Below are 24,172 nucleotides of genomic sequence, written 5' to 3'. Positions count from 1 at the left end.
ATGGCCACGCTCCAGCTTTACTGGTGGAGGAATACCTCAGGTGCCCTTCCGTGCATTATTTCCGGCACAAACGGGTACCTGAGTAGAACCATGGTTGTTCTGTAAGCTAGCTGGATAGCTTCTTCACATGAAATAATTCAAATGGTCTTTCGGGATTTGATCTCACAACCGTGAGGGGCAAGTGGTTTGAAGTCAACAACCTTAACCCTTGGCCACTTATGCCCCAGTTCTAGTAACATCTTAATAATAACTTATAGATTAGTCTTGAACTAAAAGTATTTTTGGAGAAAAGAAGATGATTTGTTTTTGCAGGAGATGGCAAAAATTAAGACAGTAACTTCCTCAGGTCAAAGTCAGGCAGAGTATGAGCAAACCAAGTTAGGTGAGTAAATATTTGTTTTGATGGTGTACATACAAGTGTATGATATTACCATTAATATAAATAAAAACCAGCTGAATGTCATCGTTACCTTATCATTTTAGAAATTAAAATGATATAATTATTATATACTCCGGATCATACAATATCATTAAATTTATAATATTATTAAATTTATGAAATTACAATGTAACATTTGATTATATCCTACCATATAATGTGGTTGGTGCTATACTGGAATCACTTTGCGGCATCATTAGATCAGTCATTCCGTCTGTTTGTTTCCATCGGGTCAATATCCCCCTTGAAGGACAAATGCCAAACATCAAACTTATTTTTCTTTTCTCTATATATTATATACCCCCTGTGTGAGTTTCCTTAAATTTGCCTCAACAAGGCAGTATGCATAACCAATGTCTGTGTTTGGTTTTCTCAAGGTCAATGTCACCTATGCCTCTGCCGTGCTGGCTCACAGCTTCTTTGATTGTCAAAGGTCAAATATCAGACAGACAATCATGTACTCGCTCTATAAACTGTATAAATTTTCTTTAAATTGGCATAACTGTTTACTGCAACATGAAAAGCCATGCCACAGCTGTGTCAGTTGTAGGTCAAGTTAACCATTGAAGGTCAAATGTCATATATCAAACATTTTGTCTCTCTATAAATACTACACTTGTCAAGGATTTTCTTCAAACTTGACGCGGATCACCTGAATAAGGCAATGTGATGAACCAATGCCACTGCCTTACCAGCTCAAGGTAAAGGTCACTCTGGGTCTATTAATGTTTCTTTCACTTTTAAGATCTTGTCATGAGGGAATCTTGTTATGTTTAGATCATTTGTAAGTTTTGCTGATTTTATTGGCTGCTCAATAAATTTCAGGTTGTCGTACTCAATTGATAGAACATTATCGCAGTGACGTACTTAAAGTATCAGCAATACCTTTACAACCAGATGAGGAAAATTATAACTTCAGTGATGTTTATATAAGACCCACTATAACAAACAAGATAGAAAAGAACAGAGGGGAGTCTGAGGAAAAAGAAATAGAGTCCATGTCAGAGATTTTCACAAAGAACGGGGAACCACAGAAATTTATTTATGTTGTTGGAGATGCAGGGTCTGGTAAGAGTAGTTTCTGTAAATATTTGATCAACTGTTGGTGTATGGCACACAGTGATGGACACAATGAAGATGATGAGTTTGAAGGAGTCAAGGAAATGAAGAAATTTGATTTCATGTTTTATATTTCTCTTAGACATAACATAAAGATCCGAAGTATCCAAGAAATGCTTGAAATGCGATATGATAAGATAAAAAATTTAAGTAAACTTCTGGAAAATGATTCTGAAAAGATAATTATTTTGCTTGATGGTTTAGATGAATGGTCTTTTGACAGTGAGACTAGGAATGAGTTCCAGGCAGGCCTTCCGGAACGTGACTTTACAAAGAAATACACCATTGTTACTACATCACGGCCCTGGAAAATTCACAGTTTGAGAGTAAGTAATAGAGAGATTCATCAATTATTGAAATTAAAAGGGTTTGATGAAACACATGAAGAAGAAATGATTAAGAAAATAATAACAGCATTGAACAAATCATTAGATCCTAATGTGTGTGAACAAAAGCTTAATGTTCAGTCTCTGGTTGGCCTGAAACAGGTACCAATTATGCTGCAGCAATTGGTTTGTCTATGGTGTGATGGTAAACTTGATAAAACCTCAAGGTGTGCTATTTATACTGGTATGTTAGAACTTTATTTCACCTGGAATATCAATAAAACTTTAGGAAATAATACAGAATGTATGGAAAGTTCTCAGAATGTTGAACTCCCTCAGTATTTAACAGATGTAGAGATATGTAGATTAAATAGTCATCTTATATATGGTGTGTCGCACTTGGCTTATGAGACATTGTTCAATTATCCTAAGGATAAGTCCTTAACATTTGACAAATCTGTGTTTGATCATTTAAAAATATCACAAGATGTGCGACAAACATGTCTGAAACTGGGAATTTTGACAGAAGATAAATGTCCTTCTTTTTCTGTATCCAAACCTAAAAGCTCATTGTTCTCTTTCATTCACAAATCAATGCAAGAATTTCTGGCTGCAGTGAATATTGGTATAAATTTCAATGCAAAAATGTGTTCATCAGATAGTACAGGAAATGTTGAATTAGTCAAAAAGTTTATTTGTGAGGTTTTTCGGAATTGTTCAACAGTAAATGACATATTAGAGCAGTCAAATGTCATCATTATGCTATCTGGTCTAGAATCTAGATTAGCAACTCATGTTTCAAAATACATATATGATACTGCATCGAAAGACTCTTGTGTTCAGGAATACAGGAGAACAATAAGTAGTGACATTTATAGCGATCATGATTGTATTACTGATATTCAAAAGCTTATGTTTGAGTCAATGGAAGAATTCAATGCAGCATGTAGTATAGGTGGTAATACTGTATTTTATATAGGCGATTTGGTCATTTATCATAGTGATGTTGTTTGTTCAAGTATTGACCAGCATCAAATTGTTCCTGACTCTGTTCTGTCTATTAATGTAGTTTACATCAACACAAAAAATGTTAAATTTACAAAATATTTACCAAAGTTTCATCATCTTGAAAAAATTGCAATAAGATATGAATCTGAATCTCAATGGTTATTTAGTACACAAAGTGATAGTACACAGAGTAATGAAAGGAGGATTGATGAAATAAACAATTGTGTTTCTGAGACAATTAAAGTAAATACTTCAACATTAAAATCTCTGTCTCTTGATGTCTATTACAATGACAAGTATTACCCAGTGTGTAAAACAGTTGTTAGTAACCTACCTAGTATGATCGATCTTGTAGCAATAAGAATGAGTGGTATAACAATGAGTCATGGTGATACTACTACATTTTGTAATTTTCTTGAGGGAACCAGTCATCTTGAACAAATACATCTTGTTCATGTTGAATGTGAGTGTATGAAGCAGCATGATGTAAATTTATCAAAACATCAACAACTTCAGTACCTTTATTTGGATAATACTGTAAGTGTGATAGATGCTGATACTACAAAAATTGAAATATTTAATTTTGGAACTTTGAAAAATAGTAATTATGAGAAAATATTTGATATTATTAGAAAATCTTACAAATTAAAAGAACTTGAATTGTATGCAGATGATAACAATAAATCTCAATCATATCATACCAACATAACAAAGAGACTAGTCACAGTATTACCATTGTTACACAATCTCAGTGAGCTTGAGTTACAGTGTTGTAGGTTAACTGACAATATAATACAGTTACCTTTAGAGATGAAGAGTTTAAAGAACATTAAGCTGGATCGTGAAATAATGAGTTTGACAACATGGCAGAAGTTTGTTGATAGTCTTCCTCACATTCCTCATACTGTAGATGTGGATGTAAGGTTCTGTAATATAACAGGAGATGGTGAGGAGATTAATGATGATATGTTAACATTGGTATCACAAGGACGTAGAAGAGAGAAGGGAAATGATGCTATACAGTATTTAAGAGATCAGGAGCACTTATTTCATGTTAAAGGTAAATATGATTCTAGCTCGACTTTTTTTAAAAAAAATAAAAAAAGGGGTATTGTTACAGCCATGGCTTGTTGCCATTGCCGTCCGCAAACTGTAACCTTGATCATTATTTTTAGCTCGACTATTCAGAGAATATGGAGAGCTATTGCAGTGGCCCCGGCGTCGGCGTTGGTGAAAGTTTTTGTAAAGTTTTTCCTTATATGTATATAAAATTTTTTAGATTGCCTGTCACAAAGTGACATGGTGATCGTTTTAGATCACTTTCCGTCCCTCTGTCGTCCGTCCGTAAACTTTTATTTTACACGACATCTCCTCATCAACAGCTAGGCCAATGTCATCCAAACGTCACAGAAATGGTCCTTTGGTGGTTACCTTTATAAATTGTTCAAAGAATTTAATTTCATGCAGAACTCTGGTTGCCATGGCAACCAAAAGAAAAATAGCTTTAAATATCTTCTTTTATAAAGCCCAAAGAGGTATAACTTAGATATTTGGCACGAAACATCTTCTAGTGAGTGTCTATCAAGTTTATTCAAATAAAAGCCCTTGGGTTAAAATTGGCCCCGCCACAGGGGGTCTATGTAAATAGTAAAAACTTAAAATTCTTCTTTTAAAAAACTGAAAGAGCTAAAGCTTAAATATTTGGCATAAAACATTGGCCCGCCACAGGGGGTCATTGCTTTTTCTTATATGTATATAGTAAAACCTTAAAAGATCTTCTTTTAAAGATCTTCTTTTAAAAAAAAAACTGAAAGAGCTAGAGCTTAAATATTTGGCATGAAACATTGTCTAATAAGTGTCTACCAAGTTTGTTCAAATAAAGGCCCTGGGGTCAAACTTGGCCCCGCCCCAGGGTGTTATTAATTTTCCTTATATGTATATAGTAAAAACTTAAAAAACTTCTTTTATAATACCGAAAGAGCTAGAGCTTAAATATTTGGCATGAAACATCTTCTAGTGAGTGTCCAACAAGTTGGTTCAAATAAAATTCCTGGGATCAAAATTAGCCCCACCCAGGGTGGTCATTGATTTTTCTTATATGTATATAGTAAAAACTTCAGATATCTTCTTTAAAAAGCCCAAAGAGTAAGAGCTTAGATATTAAGCATGAAACATTTTCTCGTGAGTGTCCATCAAGTTTGTTCAAATAAAAGCCCTGGGATCGAAATTGACCCCGCCCCAGGGGTAACAGATTTTCCTTATATGTCTATAGTAAAAACTTTTAAAAATCTTCGTTTAAATAACCCATAGAGCTAGAGCTTAGATATTAAACATGAAACATCTTCTAGTGAGTGTCTACCAAATTTGTTCAAATAAAAGTCCAAGGGTTAAATTGGCCCTCCCCGGGGTTCTGATTTTCCTTATATGTCTATAGTAAAAACTTAAAATATCTTCTTTTAAAAACCCAAAGAGCTAGAGCTTATTCATCATGAAACATCTTCTAATGGGTGCCTACCAAGTTCGTTAAAATAAAGCCCCTGGGTAAAAATTAGCCTGCGCAAGGGCCTATAAACAGATGAGTGACTTCGGGCCATCATTGTCTTCTTGTTTAACAGATATTCTTGTCGAAAAGAACAAGGCTTAGAGCTTAGATATTTGGTATGTAGTATCACCTATAGTTCCTTTACCAAAGTTGTTCAAGTTATAGCCCTAGGTCAAAATTGGCCCCTCCCCAGGGGATCATAGGTTTTCATAATATGTATATAATTAAAACTTAAAAAATCGTCTTGTTTGAAGGTACAAGTCTTAGAGCTTAGATATTTGGTATATAATATCGTCTATCACCAGGGGGTCAATGTTATATAGAAAAAAACTTTAAAATTCTCTTCTCTGAATTGGCAAAGGCTAGAGGTTAGATATTTGGCATGAGGCATTGTGTAGTGGAACTCTACCAAGATTGTTCAAATTATAGCCCTATGTGAAAATTGAATTTAAGACCTAATAACTTCACTTTTGTATATCAATTGCATTTAGTACTCAGATGGGTGCGTTGGGGCCAATGGTCCCTTGTTCACTTAGTCTGTTGGTTAATGTTTACATGTAAGTTTTACATATCTCTGTCAAAAGGTAGACCTGCATTCAATTCCTGTCCTTTCCATTACTCCAATGCCATTATTTTAATAACTGTTCTAATTGTCGAGCATGCTGTCATCGGTCATCTCTGATTTACTTATTTCCAAATTTATGCCCCTCTTATACTCAATGAAAATTATTGTGAACTTTTGGCTTGTAAGCTGGTATCTCCCTTTACTACTGAAGGGAATAGAATGAAACTCAACATACATTTTCACTCTGATTTTTAACATGATTGGCACAGGTCCCACAACTCTGATTTACTTATTTACATATTTATGTCCCTTTTTATACTCAATGAAACATCCTTGTGACAACTCTATCGAACAGTCGAGCATTGCTGTCCTACGACAGCTCTTGTTATGCACCCCAAAGTATTTAGTAGATGCTTGTCCGTCTGTCACAAAACTTGTGCAGACTACTCCTCAGAAACTACTGGTGCAATTTTATTCAAACTTTGCAGGAATGATCAGTACCAAGTCTTGTTGTGCATATCATCAGCATTTTCTAGTTCAATGCTTTTTGTCTTAGTTTTTGCCCTTTAATAATTTTTTGATAGTTTGTCTGGATTTCTTCTCTTAAACCACAATTCAATTTCAATGAACCTTTAAAGGATTGATCTTTAGCTCAAGTTCTTGTGTTTATTGCACCGGTTTTCTGGTAGAATGATTTTTGGAAGAGTTCTGACTCTTGAATAAAAAGGTTGATTTTTTTGTGTGTTGCCACAAAAGCTTGTCTGGCAGTGGACTACTTCTCAAAAAATACTGGTGCAATTTCATCCAAACTTTACAAGAACGATCAGTACCAATTCTAGTTGTGCATGACGGTCTGTCCATCTGTAGATTACATGGTTTCCACTGACTATCTTGAAAATCTATATATCTCAAAGTCTTCATATTTCACATACTGATTGGCCATAATTAAAAGTTGACCCCTATTGATTATGGTGTCACTAGGTCCACGGTCAAGGTCACAGTTGCCTTAAATATCAGAATGTTTTTTACTGATTTTCTAGAAAACTATTCTTTTAAAAGTCTTCACGTTTCACATACTAATTGTTCATAACTTGCAGATGACCACTTTTGTTTTAAGTGTCACAAGTTCAAAGGTCAAGGTCACAGGGGCCTTAAATGTCAGAATGTTTTCCGCTCATCTTAAAAACTGTTTATCACAAAGTCTTCATATTTCACATATTGATTGGCCATAACTTAAGTAGATAACCTCTTTTGACTTTGGAGTCACTAGGTCAAAAGCCTTTAATGTCAGAATAGTTTTTACATTTATGTGATACTATATATTTTACCTTCCAACTTGTATAACTTATTAATGATAGCTTTCATTCCTTTTTAGCTAAATTTTTTTTTTGAAAAAAAAGTACAGGTATTGCTATAGTCGCGGCGGTGTTGCCGTTCCTGTTCCCGTCCGCAAACTTGTAACTGGATCATAACTTTTATATTTATTGGTGTATTGTCTTCATACTTGGCCACAACAACCCTTGGGACAAGACCTTTCAGTAGACCTCACTAACCTTGACCTTCATCCATAAATGACCTTGACCTTCGAGGTTAAAAGTCCAAATTTTGCTTGTTCATGCTGTTATTGGCTGTAACTTTGTTATTTTTGAATGGATTGTCTTCAAACTTGAACATAATAATCTTCAAGGATAACCCTTAAAAATAACCCGACAGACCTTGACCTTCACCCATAAATGACCTTGACTTTGAAGGTCAAATTATTGAACTTTTCATTGTTTTTGCTGTACCTGGCTGTAACTTTGCTATTATTGAAGGGATCAACTTCATATTATAACAGAACATACTTAAGGACAAGACCTTGTTGTTTATCAAACACTTGGGCTCTCTAATGACCACGTGACTCCACCACGTGACTTCACCACGTGACTACCACCTTACTCCACCACATGACTCTACCACATGACACCACCACGTGACTGTACTACGTGACTCAACCACGTGACACCATCACATGACTTCACTACATGACTCTACCACGTGACACCACCACATGACTCCACCACGTGACTCCATCATGTAACTCCGCCACATGACTACCACGTGACTCTTCCACGTGACACCACCATATGACTCCACCACGTGACTTTACCATGTGACACCACCACATGACTTTACCATGTGACACCACCACATGACACCACCAAATGACTACCACGTGACTCCACCACATGACTTCACCAGGTGACTTTACCACGTGACACTACAATGTGACAACACCACGTGACTTTACCTCGTGACTCAACCACGTGACTCCACCACATGACTCTACCACGTGACACCATTCCACCACGTTACTCCATCACGTGACTTTACCACATAACTCCACCACATGACTCTACCTCATGACTCAACCTCATGACTCAACCACATGACTCCACCACATGACTCTACCACGTGACACCATTCCACCACATGACTCCACCACATAACTCCACCACATGACTCTACCACGTGACTCCACCACGTGACTCTACCATGTGATAGCACCAGATGACACCACGTGCCACCACCACAAGACACCACAACATGACTCCACCACGTGACTCCTACACGTGCCACAACCACGTGACTTTACCAAGTGACACCACCACGTGACTCAACCAGGTGACTCCACCACGTGACACCTCCACAAGACACCACCAAGTGACTCCACCATGTGACACCACATGACTCCACTACGTGACACCACCACAAGACACAACCATGTGTCATTTGCGTGACACCACCACGTGTCACCACGTGACTCCCCACGTGTATCTATTTATAGAATTTTCTATTTATAGAATTGCGTGTTTCTATTTATAGAATTGCATTTTTCTTTTTATAGAATTTTCTTTTTTATAGAATTGCGTATTTCAGACCAATTAATTTTATTTAAAGGAAACGTTCAGATTTAGTTCAAACATTTCTTTGTTTGCTTTTAGAGAAAGAAAGAAGTCGACCGTTGCCCCCGCCCGGCGGTGGCTCTTGTCAGGTCATATATTGGTCTTTTTTCTCTTTCCCAAAATGTACCAGTTTGTAGCATGTTTCTATAACAAAATTACCAATAGTATGAGCCAAGGGCTGGAAAGAGGGGCATGTGTGTTGTTCGACATTTCTTGTTATTTTTAGCTCACCTGTCACAAAGTGACAGGGTGAGCTTTTGTGATCGCTTTTTGTCCGGTGTCTGTCGGTCCGTAAACTTTTACTTTAAATGACATCTCCTCATAAACCACTAAGCCAATTTCATCCAAACTTCACAGGAATGTTCCTTTGGTGGTCACCTTTAATAATTGTTCAAATAATTTAATTCCATGCAGAACTCTGGTTGCCATGGCAACCGAAAGAAAAAACTTTAAATACCTTCTTTTAAAAAAACCCAAAGAGCTAGAGCTTCGATATTTGGCATGAAACATCTTCTAGTGAGTGTCTACCAAGTTTGTTCAAATATAAGCCCTTGGGTCAAAATTGGCCCCGCCCCAAGGGGTCATTGATTTTCCCTATATGCATATAGTAAAAATTTAAATAATCTTTTTTAAAGAACCCAAAGAACTAGAGCTGAGATATTTAGCATGAAACATCTTCTAATGAGTGTCTACCAAGTTTGTTCAAATAAAAGCCCTGGGGTCAAAATTGGCCCCGCCCCAGGGGGTCATTGATTTTCCCTATATGCATAATAGTAAAAACTTAAAAAATCTTTTTTAAAGAACTCAAAGAGCTAGAGCTAAGATATTTAGCATGAAACATGTTTTAATGGGTGTCTACCAAGTTTGTTCAAATAAAAGCCCTGGGGTCAAAATTGACCCCGCCCCGGGGGTCATTGATTTTCCTTATATGTGTATAGCAAAAACTTCAAAAATCTTCTATGAAAAAACCCAAATAGCTAGAGTTTAGATATTAAGCATGAAACATCTTCTAGTGAGTGTCTACAAAGTTTGTTCAAATAAAAGCCCTGGGGTCAAAATTGACCCCGCCCAGGGTGTCATTGATTTTAGATATATTTGTATAGTTAAAACATAAAATATCTTCTTTTAAAAAACCCAATGAGCTAGAGCTTAGATATTTAGCATGAAACATCTTCTTATGGGTGTCTACCAAGTTTGTTCAAATAAAACCCTTGGGTTAAAATTGGACCTGCCGGAGGGGGGGGGGTCATTGTTTTTCATTATATGTGTGTAGTAAAAACTAAACAACATGAAACATCTTCTAATGGGTGTCTTCCAAAATTGTTCAAATAAAAGCCCTAGGGTTTAAGCTGGCCCTGCTGCGGGGCCACTATACAGGTGAGCGACCTCACGGCAATCATGCCCCTCTTGTTAAAGTTTGTCAGAACAACTCTTATACCTTTAATTCAATATCAATGACACATAACAGGATTGAATGGTGGGTCAAGTACATTTGCATACTACACAAGTTTTCCGCTCAAACATTTTATGCTCCCGAAGGGCAGCATATACTAATCACTCTGTCCTTCCATCCCTATGTCCGGTAATCTTGTCCGCTATTCATCTCCAAAACTGCCAGGGGAAATTCAGTGAAACTTCACAGTAGTGATTAGTACCATCTTTAGTTGTGCATATCGCCAGCACGATCCTGTCAGTTGCACAAAAAGGCCGCTATAAATAGAAAAATATTTTCCACGCTTCATCACCAAAATCGCTTGGGGGAATTCAGTGAAACTTCACAGGAGTGATCAGTATCAATTCTCTACTTGTGCATATCGCCTACACATTCCGGTTAGCTGCACAACATAGCTACCAAAGCTTTAAAAAGCAAAATATTGTCTGCGATTCATCTCAAAAACCACTGGGAAATTGCAGTGATATTTCACAGTAGTGATCAGAACCATCCCTAGTTGTGCAAATCGCCTGCACGTTCTGGTCAGTTGCACAAAATGGCCGTCAAAGCTATAAATAGAAAAATAGTTTCCAAGATTCATAGCCAAAACTGCTTTGGTGATTTCAGTGAAACTTCACATGAGTGATCAATAAAAAAATTCTACTGGTGCATAGCGCTGGCACATTCTGGTCAGCTGCACAAAATGGCAACCAAAGCGATAAATAGCAAAATATTGTCTGCAAATTTATCTCCAAAACCACAAGGGGAAACAGTGATATTTCACAGTAGTGATCATTACCATCCTAGTTGTGCATATCTTAAGCAAGTTCCACTCCGCTGCACAAACGGCTACCAGAGATATGAATGAAAAGTTTATTGCTGGTCAAATGCTAGTGGGATTTCAATAACACTTCACATAAGTGATCCATGCCATCCCTAGGTGTGCATATCGCCGGCCCATTCCGCTCAGCTGCTCAAAATGGCGGTCAGATCTATTAATAGTCACATTTTGTTTTAGTAACATTTGTTTAGACTACTCCTACACTTCTAATGGAATAGAAATTTTAGGAATGATAATGCAGTCAGATATACATGTATATTACCGGTATTTTGGCATATATTGGAGATTTTATGTAACGGCATTAGTCTTTTTTCTGTAATTAAAAAATTCACATTTATGGTCAATGGTAGGGAATTTTCGTAACAATTTTCTCAGCAACTACTTTATCACATCCTCTTGATATTTGGTATACAGCATTAACGCTTGGTTCCATACTGTGGGATTCAAATTCAGATCTGTCGCTCATTTACTTCCTGTTTACTGACATAGAAAAAATTTAAACAATTATGGTCAATGGTAGAATATTTTCGTAACATCACAGCTTCATGATATTTTGTATACAGTACCCTAAAGACCCAGAAAAGGATTGCTTTTTGACCTCTTTGGATCAAGGTCAAGGTTACTGGTACTAAAACAGGAAAATTGTTTCTAGACAATATTGTGATATAGTAATAGCCTCCTTATATGAAGACGCGTGCTGATTTTGCGTTTGTAACCCCTTGGTACAAGGTCAGGGTCACCGAAACTAAAGATAGAAAATGGTTTCCAGACAGTAACTAGAGTTTAGGAGTGAGATATTGCAATCAAACTGCATATTTAGCAAGCTTATATGAAAACAGGTTGGGGTTGGTATTAGACCCTAGGGAATTAAGGTCATGGTCACCTGATTTACTAAAAATAAAAAAATGGTTTCAGGACAATAACTAGTGTTGGGAATGAGATATTGCAATCAAACTGCATATTTAGCAAGCTTATATGAAAACAGGTAGGGGTTGCTATTAGACCCTGGGGAATTAAGGTCAAGGTCACCTGATTACTAAAAATCAAAAATGGTTTCAGGACAATGACAAGTGTTTGGAATGAGACATTGAATTAAATTTAATATATAGCAAGCTACTTAGAAGACCACTGGTGTGGTTGCTTGGACTCCCTCAGGTCAAGGTCACTGTCTATGAAAAAATAAAAATTGTTTTCAGACAATAACTTGAGTAAGCAATGATATATTGTAATCAAACTTGGTATAAATCATGCTTATTAGAAGACCCAGGTTGGTATTGGGGTTTTGACTCCTCCGGTTATGGTCAAAGACACCATTAACATAAGTACAAAAATGTTTTCGGGACTGTTACTACAGGACAGATACTAGAGATAGGAATGAAGTATTGTGATCAAACTTTGTATACAGCAAGCTGATAAGTTGACCCCAGTTGGGATTGCTTTGGACCCCATGTGCTCAAGGACGAGGTCACTGTAACTAGAAATAGAAAACAATGAGTAAATTGGTTTCTGGAAAATTGTAAAAATGTTTGACAAATGAAACATCATACATTATAGTTAAAGTTCAAATTTTGTTTCAGGCCAGACTTCAGACCTCTTTTCTTTCAAAAATGAGAAATCTTCTGAATGGGATAGATGCATCACAAGAGGAAGTGAGACAGCTGCAAAAAATTTAATTGATAGAGAAATGTTACCATCTCAAAGAGAGTTGCACAAGGCTTGTCGTGTATTTGGAGTAGATTCACACATACTTTCTAAAATGTGCTCTATGATTAGCAAACATATCAGAAAAAAATCAGAAAATGTAATTGATGTATTGCCATCCTATCAAAGTGATCATGTATTTTCCAGTAGCTATGTGTCTATTGTTTTTGTAGTAGTGGTTAAGAAAAATTCCAGATATTTGGTATCCAAAGATAATTATGAATGCTACATTAAGGGTGAAAATGACTACAGTTCTGAAGGAGAAATTGTAGCTGTTAAAGAAATGGAATCTGACATTCAATTTTCTGATGCCGTTCTGGAAAATATTAGAAAATGTGTAAACAAGAATGCTGATGATCTTCTTCAAAAACATAGTAATCTAAATGTGATTTTGCCAAGTTTGATGAAATCAGTAGGTTATACGTCAGGCAAACATGACATTAAGATTAAACCTTGCATAGCTCTCTATGTTTCAGTAAAGGGATATATACCTCTGAATGAGACACCATTTGAAAAGGAAATTGATGGATTCCAAACAGATGTTTTGGAGGGAGAATTTGAACCATTTATTGGAGGACCAAATCAATACCACGAACATCTTAAGATGGGTGTTGCAATACATGCCAATGTTTCGATCGGAGGTAAAATCTCAGGGGGGACTCTTGGAGGATTTATAAACCATTCAGTGCATGGATTATGTGGAATAACAAGTGCACATGTTGTATATGATAGTGCTGAATTAGCAAGGGTGAAAAATGCTAAAGAATTAAGTTTAATAAAGACGGTTTATCAGCCTATAAATGAATGCATGTCAGCGTTTGGTGAAGTTGTTCTGGCTATTTACAATGAAGGAAGTGAGTCTGAATCTGGAATGGAAGTTGCTCTTATACGCATAAAAGATAGGCAACCGAAGGATGGAAGTTTTCCTGAAGCATTCAATAATTTGGAAGCAGGTGAGCATATTTGTAATTATCCCAGGAAAATGAATCAGATTTTCTTTTATTAAAATGACAATTCTGGTCTCTTATTCCTTCCTGATGTATATCTTAAAATCTGCTTGGCAAATTCTTCGTAAAACAAACAAATGAGAATTGCTTATAGGCAATAGAGGTGTGTTTTTGTCCCACTTATTTTTACCGAACATACGTTAATATGTCCTGCTAACCATATATCAATCAGTTTGTAATAAGTGTCACATCACATGAGTATAACTGACACTTTCTAGGAAAAGTTAATTGTCAGCACCTGATTAATTTGAGGAAAGGAGGACAACAGTTATGGCCCCTAATCAAGGAAACATACTTATATTATAAAGAATGTTATCTGAGCTAGAGTCAGTTAAGTATAAAATACTATGCTCTAATTTGATTTTAGAAAATATTGATAATTGCTACACAGTCTCTTTGTAAATTTAAAAAACCTGATTTGAGTTCACACAAAGTAGAAACCGGTATGTTATGTTTACACTCTATAGATGGTAACAATAATGATGAATTTGTATAGTGTCTTTAAAAAAAAACTAGCAGTTTTTCTTAATATTATTTTAAGAAAAGACCAATTTTACATGAGGTCTTTAATGGGGAACCCACATTCCCATACATTTTTTTAATTCAAATTAGACATATTCAGTAAGAATTTCATGTATTACAATTAATACCTTTGATTAAAATATTTATATTTCCAACAAACAAAGTTTAAGGGTGTATACAAGACTCGGCTGGTGGTCGGGCACTAAGTTTTTTTGCAGATTTCTTGTCCAGGACATAACTCAGAATGTACATAAGATATTATCAACTTCAAATATTGTAGGTAGATAGATCTCATTTATTAAAATTGCAAAAGAACCGTAATTATGCCTTGCCTTTTTAGCTCATCTGACCTGACCACGAAGTGGTCAAGTTGAGGTATAGTGATGGGGCTCTGTCCGTCGTCCTGCGTCGTTTGTCGTCAACAATTAGGTTGTTAACAGTCTAGCAGTCACAGTTTTTATTGGATCATCATCAAACTTTGTCAGAATGTCTGGTTCAATAAAATACAGATCAAGTTTGAAGATGGGTTATCTCGGGTCAAAAACTAGGTCACAGGAGCTATAAATAGAAAAGGCTTGTTAACAGTCTTGTGGCTGCAGTTTTGATCCAAATATTCTGGGAATCAGTCTGGAAGGTTCTTTTGATGATTTCTACGTCAATTTTGAATATGGGTCATCTCCTGTCAAAAACTAGATCACAGGGGCTAAAAATAGGAAAAGCTTGTTAACACTCAAGTGACTGCAGTTTTGATCCAAATACTTGCATTCTTGAATTTTGTCAAGAAGGTTTTTTGATGATTTCTAGGTCAAGTTCGAATATGGGTCATCTCCGGTCAACATCTAGGTCACAGGAGCTAAAATATAAAAGTTTGTTAACACTATAGTGGCTGCAGTTTTGATCCAGATTTCCTATTGGTTGTCTCTGGTCATAAAATAGGTCAAAAATAGAGCTAAAAATAGAAAAATCTTGTTAACATTCTAGTGGTTGCAGTTTTGATTAAAATATTCTAGAAATTTGTCAAGTAGGTTCTATGCCAAGTTCGAAGAAGGGTCATATCCGATCAAAAACTTGGTCACAGGAGCTAAAAATTGAAAAAGCTTGTTAACACTAGTAGTTGAATTTTTGGTCCAAATTTCCTGGAAATCTTTCTGTGTCAGAAAGGTTGTTTTGAAAATTTCTAGGTGAAGTTCGAATAAAGGTCATCTCCGGTCAAGACTAGGTCACAGGAGCTAAAAATAGAAAAAAACTTGTTAACAATCTAGTGGCTGCAGTTTTGATTTAAATATTCTGGAAATTTGTCATGAAGGTTGTTTTGATGGTTTCTAGATCAAATTCAAAGATGGGTCATCTCCGGTCAAAAACTAGGTCACATGAGCTTAAAGAAGAAAAATGTTGTTAACAGTCTAGTGACTGCAATTTGATCCAAATATTCTGGAAATCAGTTTAAAAGGTTCTTTGGATGATTTCTAGGTCAAGTTTGAATATGGGTCATTTCAGGTCAAAAACTAGGTCATATGAGCTTAAAATAGAAAAATGTTGTTAACAGTCTAGTGACTGCAATTTGATGCAAATATTCTGGAAATCAGTTTAAAAGGTTCTTTTGATGATTTCTAGTTCAAGTTTGAATATGGGTCATTTCAGGTCAAAAACTAGGTCACAGGAGCTTAAATTAGAAAAAGCTTCTTAACACTTTAGTGGCTGCAGTTTTGATCCAAATATTCTGGATATTTGTCATGAAGGTTGTTTGGATGATTTCTAGGTCAAGTTCGAAGATGGGTCATCTCTGGTCAAAAACTAGGGCACAGGAGCTAAAATATAAAATCTTGTTAACACTGTAGTGGCTGCAGTTTTCATCCAGATTTCCTATGGGTTGTCTCTGGTCGAAAAATAGGTCACACTGCCTAAATATGGAAAAACCTTTTTAACACACTAGAGGTTACTTTTTTGACTCGATTCTCATCCAACTTTGCCAGGAAGCTTGTCTAAGACATTGCTTGGATTCGGTTGATGGGTCAGGGGAACGATCTAGGGTCATTATGGCCCTCTTGTTTAGATTTAAAGCCCTTTGTTTATTTTACACTTCGAACTTTGTCAGCGACATAACATCAAATGTAAAGAAGATATCACACTCAAGTTTTATATGTAGATTGATCTCATTGAGTAGTAGTGCAGTGAGTAAGAAGTGCAGTGTAAAAGAACCGTAACTCTGCCTTGTTTATTTTTAGTTTACCTCAGCACTTTTGTGATAACAATTTGTCCGACGTCCATCAGGGCGACTGTGGGTCAGTACGTCCGTCGTCATTTTTTTTATATAAACAACTTTTTCTCAGAAACCACTGAAATGTGATGAAATTTTGCAGGAATGTTCCTAGCATGACGCTCTTCTAAAAATATTCAAATGATTCTGCAAGGTGTATTAAGAAATTGTGTTTGTAGATAGATCTCAAATGAAAGAAGTGCAGTGCAAAAGAACGCTAACTCTGCCTTGCCAACTCTTAAATGACAAGGTGTATTGAAAAGAAACTTTGGAGGTATATGGATCTCATTGGGTAGAAGTGCCGTGCAAAATAACCATATCTTTGAATAACCTTATTTTCTGTAAAATGACATTGGGTATTAACAAGAAATTTTGGAGGTATATGGATCTCATTGGGTAGAAGTGCAGTGCAAAGGAACCATATCTTTAAATTACCAAATTTTGGAGTCATAGCCCTTTGTTTAGTTTACACTTTGAACTTTGTCCGTGACATAACTGTCAAACCACAAGGGGTATTGACAAGAAACTTTGGAGTTAGACAGATCTCATTAAGGAGAGGTGCAGTGCAGGGGAAAAATAACCCTGCCTTGTCTTATTTTGGATTTATTGTCTTTAATGTGCAGTGAATAAAAACTGAAACACCCTCTTCTCAAATTTTGAAGTTATTACCCTTTGTTCATATTACAATTTGAATTTTGTCCTGGACATAATTTGAGAACTATAAATAATATCAACTTGAAACTTGGTAGGTTGATAGATCTCACTGCGTAGAAGTACAGTGCGGAAGAACAGTTACCTGCCCTACCGTTACTTTTGTGTTATTGCCCTTTGTTCATTATTATGCCCCCCTTCGAAGAAGAGGGGGTACAGTACAGCTTTAAAAAAATTTCCAAATTCTGCTGATCCCGGCGATTTTTTTACGGGTGGATTGTCACTGCGACATCCCTGTGATAGTTGTGACTTTCCGCTCATCACCCGATTGGGTGAAATTCTCGCTGAGGGATATCATCACCGTTGATCACAGTGAAATATTGCAGGGACATTTCGCTCTCTCGAGTGACCATTAATTGATTTATTGCACGTATTTACTTGTGTCTGTTAAAATAATACATAAGATTTGTCTCCTACAATTATTGAATAGCGGATATTTGCACACCTGTTTTAAATGTTATAATATTTAATTGTTAGTTACCGAAATTCATCGCTGACTGTTGAAATTCCATAGCACTAAAAGAAACAACAACACTCGCGCAAAAGTAGCATCCATGAATTAATTAAATATCATGTTTCCATATTTACACAAAATTTACACAATCATGGGATGAACTCTGACAAATGACTAGGCGGCTCTTGAAAAGAATATATCAATCTTTGATGTTAAGTTGTTGCCTTAAATCAGCACTTAATCGACTTCCACCCTTCTTTATATATCAAAAAAAAATATTGTCATTTATTTTAGTGAAGAAACTATTACACCTTTTTAACCAGGTTTTCCGAAGGAAAAATCTGGTTATTAGATTGAGGTATGTCGGCGGGCAGGCGGATGGGCGGACGGGCGGGTGTAAACAATTTCTTCTGTGCGCATCTCCTCCTACATTTCTCAATGGATTTTGACCAAACTTTCACAGAAGCTTTGTCATCAAGTGCCCTGGTGCATATTGTTGGGGTTTTGTGATTGGATAATATTTGACCTAATTATGGCCCTTTGTTTTTTTCACTTATATAGAATATAAAGTGAACAATTTCTTTTGTGCGCAAGTTCTCCTACTTTTCTCAAAGTATTTTGTTAAAACTTTCACAGAAGCTTTGTCATCAAGTGTCCTGATGCATACTGTTGGGGTTTTGTGATTGCATAATTTTTTACCTAATTATGGCCTTTTGTTTTCTTTCCTTATACAGAATATATAGTGAACAATTTCTTCTGTGCGCAACTCATCCTACATTTCTCAAGGGATTTTGTTCAAACTTTCACAGAAGCTTTGTCATCTAGTGGCCTGATGCATATTGTAGGGTTTTGTGATTGGATAATTTTTGACTTTATTATGGCCCTTTGTTTTTTTTTCCCTTATATAAATTATATAGTGAACAATTTCTTCTGTTGCCCAAATGCTTCTACATTTCTCAAAGGATTTTGTTCAAATTTTCATAGATTAGCTTTATCTTCAAGTGCCCTGATGTGTATTTTCAGGGTTTATGATTGGATATGTTTTTACCTTTTACCTTATTATGGCCCTTTGTTTTTCCATACAATTTAATTATTAGTGTTATATATCCTATTAATCACAACAAACTTTATTTAGTTATAAAACAGAAACTATCTATGTTGTTGCATGCCTGCCAGCTCATCTGCCTGCTTTTTGGTCCTGTAGAGTCAAGGTCATTGTTGCTAAAAATAGAAAATCTGTTTCCAGTCAGGTCACTGTTACTAAAAATAGAACATAGGTTTCCGGTCAATTTTATGAAATGTGTGTTAAAGCAAGTTTTTATGAAGACCTCAATTGGGATGGCTTTTTGGCCTCCTAGGGTCAAGGTTACAGTAGCTAAAAATAGAAATTCAGTATTCATAATTAACATTGCACATAGTTACATTGTTTGTTGCTTGTATTTGTATTTCAACAACATATTTATCTACAATGGTGATAATTGAAAACCTGGTTTGGTGGCATTGCCATGTTTCTTGATAATTATTGCTCAAAAGTAAATAAAAAATGTTGGATATTTATCGTGTCAATTATTGAAATATTATTAATCGTAAGTGCATTTTCATTGTGATAATATTATTTACATTTTTTACGCTAAATGGGATCTTCTAAATCTACCGTTTTATAATTACATTTAAACATAATGTAAAATAAACTTTAGATAAGTGTTTACTTTATATTTTTATTGTCCATGAGAATACTTCAATTGTCCCATAACAAGTTGAACATATGTATAATGATTATTTATCACGCGATATCTCTCTGGTGATTTTCCACTGGGGATTGTAGGGATTTTTAAACCAGTCCGCAGTGATTTTCCACTGTGACTGATCACTCGCCGTTAAAAGTGTCTGCGGTTTCAAAGATTGCTTCAGCTGTACTATATATTGTTTTGCTAATGTTGGTCTGTCCGTCGGTAGAGCCCATAGTTTCCGCTGATTATCTTGAAAACTATTTATCACAAAGTCTTTAAATTTCAAAAAGTGATTGGTCATAACTATTAGAGACCCCTATTGATATTGGGGTAACTAGGTCAATGGTGAAGGTCAAAGGGCCTTAAATGTCAAAATGGTTTCTGCTGATTATCTTGAAATGTATTGGTCACAAAGTCATCATATTTCATGTAGTGATTGGTCATAACTAGTAGATGACCCCTATTGATTTTTGGTCACTAACTAACATGTCAAGGTCACAGGGGCCTTAGTGTCAGAATGGTTTCCGCTGATTATCTCTAAAAGTATTCATCTCACAAAGTCTTTTTTTTCACTGCTGATGACTAGTAGATGACCCTATTGATTTTGGGTCATTAGGTTAAAGGTCAAGTTCTCAGGGGCCTCAAATGTCAATGGTTTACGCTCATTATCTTGTTTACAATTAATTGCAGAATCATTATATATCACATATTGATTGGTCATAACTAGTAGATGACCCAAATTGATTTTGGGGTCACTAGGTCAAAGACGCCTTGAATAGTAATATGATTTACGCTTATTATCTTGGTTACTCTTTATTAAAAAGTTTTCATATTTCACACATTGATTGGTCATAACTAATAGATGAACCCTATAAATTTTGGGGTCACTAGGTCAAAGGTTAAGGTCACAGGGGCCTTGAATGGTTATATGATTTCCGTTTATTATCATGGTTACTATTTATCACAGTCTTCATACTTCACATATAGATTGGTCATAACTAGTAGATGACCCCTAATGATTTAAGGGTCACTAGATCAAAGGTCAAGGTCACAGGGGCCTTAAATATCTGAATGATTTCCGTTGATTTATCATGAAAATTGTTCATCACAAAGTCTTAATATTTCACATATTAATTGGTCATAACTAGTAGATGACGACTATTGATTTTGGGGTCACCAGGTCAAAGGTCAAAGGTTCTTTGAATGGTAGAGGATTTCAGCTCATTATCTTGAAAGACAATTATCACAAAGTATTCATATTTCACATATGATCGGTCAGTCTAACCAACAGATGATCCGTGTTGCTTTGGGTCACTAGATCACAGGGACCTTTTGGTTTGTCTAGTAGATCACTGCCAAGTTTGTTAAAATCATCCATGTTTGTTTGTTAACACTCTAGTGGTAACATTTTTGCCTCAATCTTCATCAAACTTTGTCAGGATGTTTGTCTAGGTAATTGCTCGGATGACGACGAACATGGGTCATCTCAGATGAAGGACTAGGTAACGGGAGCTAAAAATAGAAAAATCTTTTTAACACTTGTGGCTACAGTTTTGATCCAAATATCCTGTAAATTGGTCCGAAAGTTTGTTTTGATGATCTCTAGGTCAAGTTTGAATATGGGTCACCTAGGGTCAAAACGAAGTCACACTTTATCCAGCACATGTGAAGTTAAAGCATAAAGCAATCTAAGTTCCATTTCCCATATAGCATGGAAGTAAAGTCCCTGGTTTTTCAGTCTTCATTACAAATTTCCAATCAAATTCCAGCCAATTCCATCCATGCTGGAAATGGATTGACCAAAAAAGTCTATATAAAATGGCCGAAAAAAATGACCCATTCTCCATGTTTCATCATAGTTTTCCAGGATTTACCAGTCTGAGTCTTTCAGGCTTATCCTGGAAAATCTACACCCGGGTGCTGTTTCACATAATATGCATTGTAAAGGGAAGTCTTACTGCGAAGATAAAACTGTTTTTCAAAACTATCTAGTAGATTTTGTACACATGCTACATTGATGATAGTTAGGTATCTGCCTACAAAAGTTTCAGTCCAATACACAAGTAAGACACAGAAGCTAAAGATAAACTTGACAATTAAACTACACCCAGAGAAACTTGACTGCATTCAAATTTTTTGCATAAGGCTATTTCTATAGAATGCCTAGCATATTTAAACATATTTTATAACTCATGTATTAAGGAAAAAGAAGATAGTCGAATTGATGCGATTGAATACATTTATTACTTTCCTGGCAACTGATCAAGGTGCGAGATCACTTCATCATTGGCCATCATTTTTGTTTTATTTTCAGGGTTTGACTCAAGCAATCAATTGTGCTTTAACTCTGGTGAAGTGCGTGAAATATCAAACCTAAAGCGAAGGACTGAGGTTTACAAATTTGGCATGAGCTCCGGGATAACAAGAGGAAGTTTTGCATTGTACGGAGGAATAGTACGTAAAGATATGTTAGGACAATGTAATGGTTTTGGATATAATCTAAAAAAATCAAATGAAAATTATTCAAATTGGAGAGAACCCCTTTTGCAGAACAAGGAGATTCTGGTGCATTAGTTTTGATAGAAGGAACACATGATTCAGCTGCTATTGGCATTGTGGAAGGTGGTATGAAGGGTTGTGTGTTTGTCACCCCGATTTGTGATATTTTAAGAGCTGTCGGTTGTACGGATGGGAAAATGTGCCAATTTACCTCGGGATGTAATGCAGTTTTGACTGATTCAGGAGTTGAAATGGATGTCTCTTAAATACTTAAACAGACATGAAAAAAGAAAATGCACTAAAATTGTAATGAAATTTTATAATATATTGAGTGATATGCCCTGCTCAAGGGGAGGTGGGTATTTAAATTTGCCATTGTACATCTCCCTGTCAGAGCGTTCTTGCATTCCCATGTTATGTCACATAAAGCTCTAAAAGTGGTTGAGCTAGAGTAAATAAACTTAAATGGAATGTTGATCAGCATGTAAGGTTGTGCACCTGGGATTTTTTGTGTGAATTATTTAACTTTTGTCTGAGTTATTGCTCATTGACTTAGTAAATTATTTGCGATTGTCAGTTTGTGCCCCGCGTAGCTCAAAACATGTTTCACCTAAGTTAAGAAACTGTATAGGAATGTCGGTCAGCATAATATGTAGTTGTGCACATGTGGATTAGATTGTGAATTTATTCAGTACTTGCAATTTCCAACTTGTGTGTCACATAGCCCAAACAGTTATACTTGTACATTTATTTACTATTCATAAAGTTATTGCACTTAGCTATGTAAAAATTAGCTGTCATAGGTAAATTTGCTGGCGGGACAAATAAACCTTCTAGTTTACTTTTGGATTTGCTAGTGGATTATTTCAGTATATGTTACAATACTGTAAGAAGTTACAATTCTTGATTATTGAAAGATATTTTTATTTTCTCTAAAGCATACTTACGGATATGATTTTAGCTTGACGATAGGAAGTATATGGAGATCTGTGCTTCTAGCTCCGGAGTTGGTGTCCACGTCCAGAATTCAGATTAAAGTTTTGGTTAGCAAAGTATTTTCCACTACAACTTTTTCATTTCTCAAGGTATCAACTTCAAACTTCAAATATATGTTCCTTTTTATAAACTACATCTTATGTGACAAAGTTCATAACTCTAGCACTAATATTTCCAGATTTATGTCCTCTTGAACTTGGAATTTTCCTCTTTTTTTAGCTCGACTATTCGATAAGAATAAGTAGAGTTATTGTAGTCACCCGAGCGTCGGTGTCGGCGTCGGCGTAACCACTTATGTTAAAGTTTTTGTAATAGTTCAAATATTTTCAAAGTCCATTGACATATGGCTTTGAAATTTTGCACACCTCTTCACCATCATGACACCAACCTGTATACAGCAGGAGGTAACTCTATCAAGCATTTTTACAGAGTAATGCCCCTTTTTTCGACTAAGAATTTAAATTAACTTTTGTAATAACTCAAATATTTTTATAGTCCATTTACATTATTGCTTTAAAACTTTGCACACCTGTTCACCGTCATAACCCCAACCTGTAAACAGGAGCAGGTAACTCTATAAAGCATTTTGACAGAATTATGCCCGTTTTTAGCTCACCTGTCACAAAGTGACAGTATGAGCTTTTGTGATCGCTTTTCGTCCGGCGTCCGTCCGTCGTCCGTTCGTCCGCCGTCCGTCCGTAAACTTTTACTTTAAATGACATTTCCTCATAAACCACTAGGCCAATTTCAACCAAACTTCACAGGAATGTTCCTTTGGTGGTCACCTTTAAAAATTGTTCAAAGAATTTAATTCCATGCAGAACTCTGGTTGCCATGGCAACCGAAAGTAAAAACTTTAAATATCTTCTGTTAAAGAATCCTAAGAGCTAGAGCTTAGATATTTGGCATGAAACATCTTCTAGTGAATGTCTACCAAGTTTGTTCAAATAAAAGCCCTGGGGTCAAAATTGGCCCCGCCCCAGAGGGTCATTGATTTTCCCTATATGCATATAGTAAAAACTTAAAAAATCTTCTTTTAAAGAACTCAAAGCGCTAGAGCTAAGATATTCAGCATCAA

General features: G+C 35.9%; 2 protein-coding genes across 2 annotated transcripts; both read left to right on the top strand.

Annotated features, from left to right (window-relative positions):
* Positions 1-346: 346 nt before the first annotated feature.
* LOC132714590 (uncharacterized) lies at positions 347-12,890 on the top strand (the record flags this gene model as incomplete). Its single annotated transcript, XM_060697478.1, is given in 3 exon segments — positions 347-382; positions 1,265-3,952; positions 12,772-12,890. Coding segments are annotated over 3 exon segments (2,843 nt in total), but the record flags the coding sequence as incomplete, so codon positions are not given.
* Positions 12,206-22,416, top strand: LOC132714589 (uncharacterized). The gene is made up of 2 exons (XM_060697477.1): positions 12,206-13,871; positions 21,914-22,416. The coding sequence occupies exons 1-2, from the start codon at positions 12,902-12,904 to the stop codon at positions 22,171-22,173; spliced, it is 1,230 nt and encodes a 409-aa protein (XP_060553460.1). The 5' UTR covers positions 12,206-12,901; the 3' UTR covers positions 22,174-22,416.
* Positions 22,417-24,172: the final 1,756 nt, after the last annotated feature.

Source organism: Ruditapes philippinarum, unplaced genomic scaffold (assembly GCF_026571515.1).
Source record: "Ruditapes philippinarum isolate M1 unplaced genomic scaffold, ASM2657151v2 ctg20638_1_1_1_1, whole genome shotgun sequence".
Classification (NCBI taxonomy): domain Eukaryota; kingdom Metazoa; phylum Mollusca; class Bivalvia; order Venerida; family Veneridae; genus Ruditapes; species Ruditapes philippinarum.
This window is presented reverse-complemented; position numbering and strand designations above follow the sequence as displayed.

Coding starts and splice junctions, on each gene's coding strand:
- LOC132714589 (XM_060697477.1), top strand. CDS start 12,902: ATGTTACCATCTCAAAGAGAGTTGCACAAGGCTTGTCGTGTATTTGGA. Junction 13,872..21,913: donor ATTCAATAATTTGGAAGCAG/GTGAGCATATTT, acceptor TTTTATTTTCAG/GGTTTGACTCAAGCAATCAA.